Here is a 12,106-nt window from a genome sequence, read left to right on the forward strand (position 1 = left end):
CATTTGCAGCACTCAGTTGTCCCAGTGAGTTTAATACGATCTCAAGTTGGTTCATGTTGTACTCCCAAAACTGCCAGGATAGGTCCCTTCTTCAGGAGTCCTGGAAATGATCAAGTGGATGGATGCATCACCTCTTTAGAATGTCTTGTCAGTAAAAATATCACTGCATATACACCAACGTTTAAAATAAGCTTCAAAAATAATTCTTTGATAAAATTGTTAATTTCCATTGTGCTGCATTATTTTCATGTTGCAAATGGCTTATCTTGTTTTGTCGTCTTACCTTCTCTTTTCACCACAAACAGCCACACTTCTCTATATTATATATTATTTTGTGAATTTCCCCTTGGGATTAATAAAGTATCTATCTATCTATCTATCTATCTATCTATCTATCTATCTATCTATCTATCTATCTATCTATCTATCTAGCTTCGTCTAGATATTTTACAGTGTGATTGATCATGTAATGCAACTCACCTCACCTTTCTCACTGATTATCCGTATGTGCAAAGCAAACTGTATGATTATTTGAGATTAAGTAGTATATTTACATTTCTTATTGCCTTTTCTTATGCCGATTTGCGCAACTGTCGCCACGCCTACACCCTTTATTTTTCAAAGGTCTGAATTCTGAAGTTTTTTTTAATATGTTGTAGCACTATAGGAATAGTAGTTTCTCACTTTTTTTATTTTTTCGCGCTCGATAACAGAAAGGTGTTGTATTTTTCAGTGCATTTGTAACAGTTGGTACTTTAAAAAATAACAGAATTATAAACAGTTTATTCGCACTAGAGCAACTCTGGTTTCTGGGGAAGGTTTCTCTACCTTTTTATTGTAGAACAGGTCAGGCCGGTTTCCACTTATTAATAGCTTCAGCTCAGCGACAAGTTACTTACTACCTGTCAAATAGCCGGGCAAAGGTAATCGAAGATCATGACGAAACTCTTCACTCTCCACATTATTTTATTGCTAACTTTGTTTTTTAGTGGTTTCTCCAGAGCAGGTGAGTAGAATTTTAAAGTGTTAATCGTTATTAACCTGCCTCATCGTAGAAATTATTGCAAGTGATTGTGTTCCATGAGGATAGTTAAGATATTACCTGTGCTAAAAACCTTTAAAACAATGCATCGAAACAAAGAAGAACCTTCCCGTCCCGAAGGGGTCGCTTGGGGCTTTTTAAAATAAAGTTTTATAATCTTATTTATTTTTAATGGTTTCTGTATGGTCGTCCTCCTCAGGATCCAGCAATTAACAAAATAAACAAATAAAACATATAGGGTGTGAACTATTTTTTAGCTTGTACATGTTTAGTATTGAACAGGGAAAGGGTTTCAAACTTTTAAAATTAACGGATAAATCAATTCTGATACCATCCCACATTGTGCACAGGTCGTTTTTGCCAGGGGGACTTGGGGGACAGAATTGGATACAACACTGGCAACATCTCAAAAAACGATCTCACTGAAATGTTTTCTTTACACAATATAATACTATAACTTAACCTAAATGATCATATTGGCTGACTTTACGTAACACTTTCAGTGTCATAAATCTACTGCATATCACATTAACACATTTAATTTACGTTGAAATAAAGCCAACGGATTTCATTTCATTAAGCAAAGGGAGTCACGAGGTCTTTTGACATTATACCTTTATTATGTTAACTGTACTCAAAATTAACATCTACAAATGTAACGACTACTCCCTCAATACATAGTAGTATTAAACTGATTTAATATAAACATGTTTTGTACGTTTTATGTACATGATGACGTCACACCATGTCCTGGTGAATTCCACCCCCGGCTTACGCTATCCACTTGGGGATAAACAGGCTGAGACAGATTAAAAAGTCTTAAAAACACAGAGGTCGGGCATTCTTAAGTAATTGTCTTAATTTAACAAATGGTAGTTTTGCTGTTTAAAGGTAATATTTTAGTGTTAAGATAACCAATGGCAGTGTCGTTACAGTAACATTGTTAGCTCCTTTGCTGTAACTAAACTTATTTACGAGGAACCTGTCAATATAACAGTATCAAGGTATTTTTACAGTTTATCTATATTTGCTTGCTTTCCCTAGTTTTATTTTAAATCTGTATATTAGTTAAATGCTTACAGTATCTTCATAAAGACACCTCTATTGTTAAATAGATGCATGGATTCTCACTTATAGTCCTCGTAAAGGCGATCCATATTTTGGATCTGGTCCAACAATGTACTGATAATCTGCCTTTGGAAAGTTATTATTGTCTTGTACGCATGCAGTGCTGCCAGGGTAGGATCTGTCTTATAATTCTGAACTAGGTTAAGTGAGTTCTATGTCAAATTTAATTTTCAGAAGCACTGAGATTTATATTACTATTAACACAATACTGTATGCTACAGAATTATGTAATTTATTATTTAATTTTGCATCAGGTTTTAGAACTTTAACACTTGATTACAATGCTTAAAATTCAATTCTAAAAAAGCATTTATTTCTCACCAAGTACTAAATTAAGATAAATCTAAACTTGGAAGGGGAAGAAATATTAGATACAAATCAATTATTAGTATTCTGAAAAAGTAAGCTAACATCCTATAAAAAGCTATACATAAAAAAAATAACTACACAGTTTCTGTTTTGATCAAAAATATAATTAGACCAGGTGCTGCTTATGAAAGTACTTAATCAGATGATGATCAGGTTGGTTGGCAACTTGGTCTGAAGTAAACACCATGCCAAGGATAAAAGGTCTCTGCAATGATCTCAGAGAAGCCACTGCTTATCAGTCTGGAAAAGGTTAAAATGTTATTTCGAGACAATCTGAAGTCCATTATTCTACAGTGACAAGGATTATTTACAAATAGAGATCAGCCCTCCCAAGATTGGACATATCAACAAGTTCACTCAAAGATCTGAAAAATCGAAAGAATAGAAAAGATATTCTACAGCAAGGGGTTAATAGGATTCTACTAGCATGACATCAAGAGGCTGAACAAGTTTGGATCTCATGGAAGGGCAGACAGGAGAAGTCTATTTTCTAGAAAGCACACAACAGCATAACTTATCTTTGTGAAGATGTACAAAATGTCTGGAACAATTTCATCTGGACAGACAATGGCAAGGTGGAGTTGTCCAATGCTTATTCACAATTCTATGTTTGTTCAAAATCAAATGCAAAATATCACCACAATATCTTAATACCAAATATCAAGTACTAGCAGTGGAGCTATAATTCAAACTTGTTATTCAACCACTGGACCTGAACACCTTGCAAGCACTGGTCCACCATGAACCTCTCTCTATACAAGAGTATTCTACACTTTTAAAAATATTGGTTCCTTAATGGCATTTTATGGTTCTTTACTGGGTTGAGTGGTTCCTCGTAGAACCATTGCTTGACAAAACACCATTTCGTTCTGGGAAGGTTATTTGCATATGAAGCAGGTTCTTTAAAAAACCTCCTAATGTGTAGAGAAAAAACATAAAATCCTTAATGTATGGCAGGCTATCTAGCAGGTCACTAACAGATTAAGAAAAAATAATGTAGATTGTGTTGTTGTATGCTTGAAGAATCCTTTTAAAATAATGACATATTGGTATTTGCAAATCTGTTAGTCTGTTTATTGCTATTTACTGTGTGGTGCCTGTTACAGATCTAAAGGTTCTCTCAGAAACCTTCATGTGTATTTGTATTTTAGGAACCAAATGTGGTTTCCTTTTGGCATTGCTCTGAAGAACCACTCTGGTATCTTTATATTTAAGAGTGCAGAGGGACGTGTGTGGGTGTTTGTCTGACAGCTGCAACTTGGATGATCATACAGCTAATAATGATGCTAGGCAAACCAACAAATGTAAAATTGAACAGCTTTGGAATTCCCAAGTCCTAAGTCTATCAGTAGCACCATACAGAGAATTATACAGTGTATAAATCAATGCCCTCAGACTCCCGTAAACTGAAGCAATATTATAAGCAGGACCTAGTTACTCCAAGTATAATGTAGTAGACAGTAACTCATACAAAAATGACTTCTTCAAATTCTTGCTGTGTAAAAGGGATATCCTTCAAGGGCATATTATGGAGCAACTGCCAGAATATTCTAACACTTTAAAGCAAATATTAGGGCTGGGGCTTCGGGATACTAGAAGCCATAAGGTGAAGCTTAGCCTTCTGTTCCCTGGTCCAAATGAAGACCAGCTCCTGACCCAGAAGTAATTCTGAGGTGAATGAAAGTAATCCCTGGCATACTAATATGATAGGATTTAAAAGCTCATTCTGGCTAGAAAACCACCAAGCCTGTAGAGCATGTGCTAATGGAGTGTAATAAGTACTCTGTAAAATACGGGAAAATGTGTAAGCGAGTATCAGAAGGAGTGATTAAAATCAGAGATATTTTAGAAGCAAAGGAAGAAGCAGTAAGAGAGGGTATGACTTTTACTTAGTTTTTAAAGAATACTATTCTGAGCCTGTCATTACTACTTAACACTCCATACTTTTAGGTGGTGATAATGCACCTCCTTCTTAGGTTCAAGTAGTAAAAAAAAGTCAAAGAAAAAGAAAATGAATTTGTGGGCTTAGAATTGTGAGGACGAGGTTCATCAATAGTTTGACTAGCTAGAGAATGACCAAAGGCGGTGAGAAAAAGGTTGGAAAATGTTAATGGAGTTTTTGGTTTTGGACATTGTGGACATCTGAGTTTGGCATCCCACTGGTATTACAGTCTGTTGGTCAGGCCCAGCAGGGCAGCAGGTTTGTTGTTTCTTTGCACTATGCTGTACTTTTGATCTGTTTTGGTCTTTATATTGTTTTGGGTATTGTTCAAGGGATCCCCTTCAGGACAGAGCTGCTAAACATGATTCTAGAAAACTCTTAATCATAGTACATTTGCAGTAATGGCTGCATTTTGGCTTCTTTTTTGCTGAAATAAGTATACATAACACTGATATGTGTAAGTGTCACATCAATTATCTAATTTTAGGACCTGGTGAAAGCAAGAAGATTGCTGGTTATGTTTTAATAAAATGGGTATGTTTATCAGAATATTGTGACATGTTTGTACTCTGCCCACCACAGGCTATATGTCCTTGGACTCAAAATTTCAGTTGCCAGCAGGTCCCGTAAAACAATATTATGAATGCTTGTTTTACTTGCACGTTTCATTTTTTACAATGCTAATGATCTACACCACAGCATCTCTTCCTCTTTTATGGCCCACATAATGGCAGATTAATTCTTGTCATCCTCTATAGACAATCACACTGAGATTTTAATTACTTTTTTATATATAGCCTAAAACTGTAAATATATCTATGAACTATGAAGACAGAATAAAGTGATATCCTACCATTGGTTCATATAATTAGCATGTTTGAAATTATTCTACTTTCTTGATGGATTTGAAAGTCTAAAACATGTGTAACATTTTACTGTATCAAAATAGATATGGGCTAAAGGTTGTATGGCCTGGCAGCTGAAGTGATTAAATGAAAATAATAAGGTTGCCTTTTTGTCATAATGACTGATCATCTGTGCACAGACAGTAAAAATACATAAAAAAAAGTACTATTCATTTCGATGTGTGAATCACGTTGGGTTGAAATAGAGGTGAATAAGTAACTATTTCCTCAAGCAGAATGGTTATTTCATTATCAGATTATATGTTCATTACTTCAAAAATTAATGACAACAGAGTGACCCTGCATTTATTTTATCACTATTCTAACACATATCTTTATTTACAGAAGCTCTGAAAGAAAATGTATCAAAACTGCTTAAGTACACCATAGTTATACCAGAAATTGTGACTGAGAGGGTGAGAAGGGACACAAGTGATTTTTCAGATTTCTTCAAGGTATGTACCAGCGTTTGTCTATTTCTCCTTAATTTTAATTTTAAAGATAAGACCTCTTTAATACACTAAAGCTCATTTTCTGTGTACCTGCAAATGTACATCTACTGGCAGGGAGAAAAAAACAGAGTTGAATATCAATAATGTCTGTTTCTCTTTCTTTCTATTTCATACATTCATTGGCCCTAGTGTGTGCTTGGTGTGTTTGTGTGTGCCCTGCGGTGGGTTGGCACCCTGCCCAGGATTGGTTCCTGCCTTGTGCCCAGCGGGTTGGAAAATGGATGGATGGATATTTTCTAATGTCCACACTTTGCCAGAATCCAGTGTTCTAGCAAGCATGGTGTTTCACCAATGTAGTATTGTCCATCAATTCTTTCTCTGAATCTATTTATTCACAATAAGAACAGTACTGGGCACAAGGCAGGAACCAACTGTACACCTAACACAAAGGGTATGAATATAACTTCTTAGGTTCTAGATTCTTTTCTTAATGGGGGATAGAAAGAAATGTCACAACCAGTACTTGATCTGGGCTGGTACTCAACAAGTGGATGGACGGTCTTCCTGGCTGGGTTGGTTAGGGATACCTTACTTTTCTAGTGGCACCTGAGAACCCCAACATAACTGCCCTCCAGAACTGCGACTCTCATGCAGCCCTGCAGGAGTCCACACAGGGGCCATACTAGAGAGATGTTGCCATCCAACCTGTTGAGGAAACACATGCCCCCAGAAGGCAGTTTCCTTTTGTCCTTCCACTATGACAACTTCCTGAATGGGGAAGGTATGCCTAACCAACCTAGCCAGGAAGACTGTCCATCCACATCCTTCCATTATATAGGCTTCCTGGCTGGGTAAGGAACCATCCATCCCAGTCTGGAAGCCAACCAATCCATGCTGTTTATAACAAAACAAACATGTTTACTATGGATTAAGTCTGGTGGGTCAAAATTGCTTGCTGTGTGAGTGAGTGTACCCAGCACAGGACAGAAACAGAGCCCAAAATTATTATCTACCTTTACTTGATGCTGCTTGATGGGACTAGATACCTGAATTGAATTATGCAGGTTCATTATGTACATGATGTACATTTTCACTGTTTTTAAATATTTGATGTATTGTGTTTTGTATTTTTCAGTGACAGATGATTAATGACAACTAATGCTAATTTTAGTCTGGATTTGTAATCTTTCAGATACCTGATGAGGACAAGCTGTCGTATTCTCTTCCAATTGAAGATGTTACTCATCTCATTCACTTGGGCAAAAATAAGTATGTTTAATTTTATACCAAAGTAAATATATGCTAAATCTGCTTTTTAAATAAATGCATACATTTTCTGAACTTACTTGTTCCAGTACAAGGTATCAAGTAGCCAATTACTATCCTGGGCACAAGGAAGGGTCCTGCTCTGGACAAAATGCCAGTCCATCAAAAGGAATACTTATACCAATCTATGCACCTGTAATCGATCTGGAAAGTTAAAACACAAATATCATTTCTTATCAAAATGAATTATACCAATCATTTGCAAATTATTTTTGATTAGTGTCATGATATTGATATAGTCAGTTTCTTATTTTCGAAATGTTCTTTTTTATTTAAGGTATAATTAAAATGTGTTTTGGTGGTGTAGTGATTAGTAGTTCAGCCTTGAGACTCAGAGACATGGGGTTCAAATCCAAACCTAGTCAATGTCTGTATGGAGTTTGCACATTCTCACTATGTCTGTGTGTTTTTTTCCTCTGCATACTCTGGTTTTCTCCAGACATCCTAAAGATAAATAGTTTAAGTTAACTGGTGAAATTAAACTGGGTGGTATGAGTGACTGGGGCTTCCTCTTGGGTTGGTTTCTAACTTGTACTTTGCCAGGATAGCTTGCAGTGCCCCAAGATTCTAATTTAAATTGGTGGGGAAAGACATTTAGTGCTGTAAGGGTGGCTACTTGCCTTCAGTCCTTTGCTTTCAATTCAGGAAGTTGTGCAAGTTGTGAAGCTATTATGGATAGATATTATTTAGATTTTGAAAGCTAAGCTACATCAGAAACAAACATATTCCATTATGGTTCTGAGTTCTATATCATAGTTGAAAGGTCCAGCTAAAAATGTCTCCTGTCAATGCTTAAAGTGTAGTGTATAGGAAAAAATACAAGTGTGTTGTGTTCTGTTGATGATTTTAGATAATCAAATTTGTAATAGGTTTGGGATAAAGGAATTTAAAACTTGGATGTTTGTTTTTTAAATTTTTAATTCAGTCTGATTGTTCAAAGCATAGCTATTCATACCAGCTGTTGTGCGCCTTTATACTATCTGGAACTTGTCTATTTTCAATGTTCGTGTGTACAGTTATTTTTTGAGACACTTAGAATATTGTATCATTATTCTGGTAGTACCATTTTGTATTTTATGCTGTGCTTGGCCAACTCCATTTTGTGCTTATTTCCGTATGGCGGTGTCCAGAGTGCTGCTTTCAAAACTTGGGAGTCAAGCGTCATATTGCATCATAACCTCTTGTCTAATAAAGATGGTGATGTGTAGCTTCTGGTATTTTTGGTATCTAATTCAGTTAAAAACGAATTGCCTTTTTAAGTAATTCTTAGGGAGAAATTATCCAAGGTATTTTGACGGCTTATGTCTTCGTTCTTTTTTGACTATGAGTCTGTTTTTGTTTAGTCTTTTCTTTTTCTTGATCCTTAATAAATCACATTTCCAGGTTGCATACTTGTTAAATTATATTCTAGCACTGTCTCTGAGATTACAACACCTGACCTACAGTATGTCTGTCATATGACTATGGAGCCTTAGAGGTAGCAAACCAGATAGACAACTTAACACAGAGGAAGCAAGTATTTTGTAAAAAAAAAAATAAAAAACAAAATAAAGGAAGAAATAGGAATCAAATGTAAAATCAAACTTAAAAAATACAAGTCTTTTTTCATCATTCAGGGTAGATAAAAGTTCATTTATATAATTTATGAATAACAGTTTATGTCAGTTTATTCTAATATAGTCAGGCTGCCAGAGGGGGTCCATACCTCAAACAAGAAACTCATAGTGGTAAATAATTTGCACATGCAAGTAAGAATTTAACTGTGCTCTGTACGTGTGACAATAATGCTCCTATAGACCTATAAACTTGAGATATCCTCAAAGTACCAGTGTAGGTCTAATGCGGCCAGTGCTGGTATGATATTCATGCGTAAAAGTTTGCTAGTAAGTAATTAGGTGGATACACTGAAAAGAGAAAGAGATCACTATGGGTTGTCAAAAGGCAGGATGAGTACTTCCAAATAGTTAGGTGATTGCAAAGGTCTTATGTACTTACAAGATGTGGTAAGTTATACAAGTTATTGAGAGTAGGTGGTATGTCATATCCCATTAATTGTGTATTGGTTAATAGGAATACAGGTATGCCTAGGGTCAGTAGGGGAACCTCAGAGGACATAGCTCAAGGACTTTCATGTGACTTTCCTAAGCACATAAGTGTTTCAAGGGCTTGTCCTGGAAGTAAATATATGGTAAGATTCAAAGGACTATTAAGATGACTCAGGGTGAAGTCTCAACAGGTAGGTGCTGTGAATGCCATGGACGACAGACAGACATCCCAGCTGGACAATGGCATGTCCTCAGGTCAAAATGGAAGGTTCAGTGGATTGACAAGCAGAAGCTGGCAGCCAAGAGCAGTTCCACCCCCCATATGTTAACTGTCAGTGGTCCACTGGAGGCATCCCAAGCTTAGACACCCACAGGGGTTCATGGGAGCTGGAGTCCAAAAGTGCAGCCATGTCTAGGTCCTTGGATGCCTCAACAGGGTGCTGTTGGAGGGGCACTACCCTAACTCTCAAACAACCTAGAAATACCTCCCACAAGTCATTCCGGGTCACCAGAAGCTGTTCCGGGCCCAGTATAAAAGAAGCGTGCTGCCTTATGTCTGGGAGTCAGAGCTAGGAGGCATCAGGCAACACTCAACTGGAGGTGGAAGGACAGAAAAAAACTTTATTGTCTGTATGTTTTTTGGGCTGTGTTTTATTGTTTTGGTGCTTGTTGATTTAAAAAATCCATTTCAATCCATGACTGTTTTAGACATTATTGTGTCTGGGTTTGGGGCTCAGTGGCACCCCATACTGGTTACAGTGCACAGTCTGGATGCAATTGATACTTTTATTTGGTTTTCCCAGTATTACACAGTATACTGTAGGTCTGTTATGAAATAATATACTTTTTATTGCTGCTTCTTTACAGTTGGATGTCACTTGTTTATGACTTTAGACTGAATTCTATCTACTTGCTCTGTTCTGTTTTCCATTGCTGCTATATAATGCTGCATTACATGCAGCTGCTTGTGATATCATGGCAGCCTTTTTATTTAGGAGTAGGCCATATATTACAGGCTTGTTTAATTTTTATTGTAACATGGTAAAGAAAACACTTCTGTCAGTGAAAATGTCCAATCTCTGCTCAATTAAGTGGCTAAGAATTTTAGATTACCCCTTTAAACAAATATACTTATGTCTTGTCATGTACTAACTTCAATTAACCCCATTTTTAATGAAGATTAGTACTGCCATAAACGTTGTTCTAGTGAGTAAGTGTGTCTATTTGTATCTTATTAGACATACCTTATACCTCCTCCTCTAAGGTTTACTTATTTAAAAGCCACTCTATTGTACAGAGAAGCATTTTGTCTAAAACATTCATAAGCAAAATATATTAAAATGCTTTTTCATTTACCTTTATCAGAGGCTTTTTATCAGAAGATTATACAAGGTATACATATGATAAAAATGGAAACTTGCAAACTTCCAATCCAGAATTACAGGTAAGATATTATACAGTATGTACAATAAAGTTGAAAGTCTATCAATTATATGAGGTAGACAAAGATGCACTATGACATACAGTATGTGCAGTAAGCACTGGTAATATATGTTAGCTTTAATTAGTTTTTGAACAATGCAGGATTTTAAACTTTTCATTTGTGTTGCATTGCATGTGGAACCTTGATGTACTTAATAGGGACTTTTTGTCTTTTATTAATAAAAAATCTCTGCAAAATGAAAAATATTTCAGTGGGAATTTGTAAATTAATTATAAGTGAGACAAATAAATAAATAATACCATAAATATTTACAAAATGGAGTCAATCTATGAGAAAGATACATTTGACTTTTTTTAAAGCCACCCCATGATGGCTTTGGAGGTACTTTAGTTCTTTATCCTGCTGCAAGATCAGTCTTCAGTTTAAAGAAGGCACTAGTTCATCTTTAAGGACATAATTTTTAAACACTGTACAGCTGTACAGACTTTGTTGTACTGTAGATTTTATGTATTTTCTTCGTCTTTGAGCTTTTTATATGCCATTGACAAGTTGATGCAACTCAATAAGCTTATATAGTATTTATTTTGGAATGTTTCCTTGACTTCATGAAATATTTTGTTAGATGGGTACGGACCTAGGATGGGACTTGCCAGAGATAGTTGAATGGTAGTTAAATCATTGTGAAACAGCTCTATTGTATGCAGATAGCTGAATACTTATGGAGTTGTTCATTTTCTGTTTTTTTGTGGTCATTTGAAGCTTATATAGAATTTACCTTTCACTTTGACATATTTGTGTCTTATGTGTTTGTCATAAGGAAAAAAAAAAGAAATACATTAAGATTACATATTATAATACAACTAGCTGCATGTGGTCTTTGGGACAAAGTACAACCCAAAGACTCTATAGAAGTTTTATGATATTCATGAACTTGGAGAGGCTTCAACTGACTGTTAAGAATTACCCAGTGCAGAGGATGTGGACCCACATGTGCTTGGTGCCCTACGGGCTTTCGTAAGAAGACACTAACGATATCATATCCTAGCCGTATTGCTGGCATATGAGTCCTATTAATCTTTGTCTTAAGAAAATACCTCCAGAAAGACAATGTTTTTAATGAAAACATCAAGCCTTGCCATCTGTTGCTGAGGTGTTTTACTTGCACGTTGTTGAACCACGCCGTTTGCTTTCTTTTAATATTGTGTCACTTCATCATTAACACCCCCCCACACACACAGAGGTCTTTGGTTTAAATATGTCTAATAATTGAAATAAAATTCTAAATTAATATTTTTAAAGCCACTGTAAAATAAATAAAATAGGACCTGATTGTGGCACTTTTGTTGTGAATTTAACAGTAAGTAATTTAACAAGGCAGGAACCAATCCTGGGCAGGGTGCCAACCCACCGCAGGACACACACAAACACACCCACACACCAAGCACACACTAGG

The 12,106-nt window shown here is 35.9% G+C and overlaps 1 protein-coding gene across 1 annotated transcript in view; it reads left to right on the forward strand.

Annotated features, from left to right (window-relative positions):
* The first annotated feature begins 746 nt into the window (after positions 1-746).
* zgc:174164 (uncharacterized protein LOC570656 homolog) overlaps positions 747-12,106 on the forward strand; it is an 80,094-nt gene continuing 68,734 nt past the window's right edge. Inside the window, exons 1-4 of the mRNA XM_039769401.1 lie at positions 747-1,006; positions 5,732-5,841; positions 7,031-7,107; positions 10,575-10,653. Coding sequence (XP_039625335.1) covers positions 937-1,006; positions 5,732-5,841; positions 7,031-7,107; positions 10,575-10,653 — 336 coding nt within the window. The 5' untranslated portion in view covers positions 747-936. The remainder of the gene's footprint in view (positions 1,007-5,731; positions 5,842-7,030; positions 7,108-10,574; positions 10,654-12,106) is intronic.

This window comes from Polypterus senegalus, chromosome 1 (assembly GCF_016835505.1).
Source record: "Polypterus senegalus isolate Bchr_013 chromosome 1, ASM1683550v1, whole genome shotgun sequence".
NCBI lineage: Eukaryota > Metazoa > Chordata > Cladistia > Polypteriformes > Polypteridae > Polypterus > Polypterus senegalus.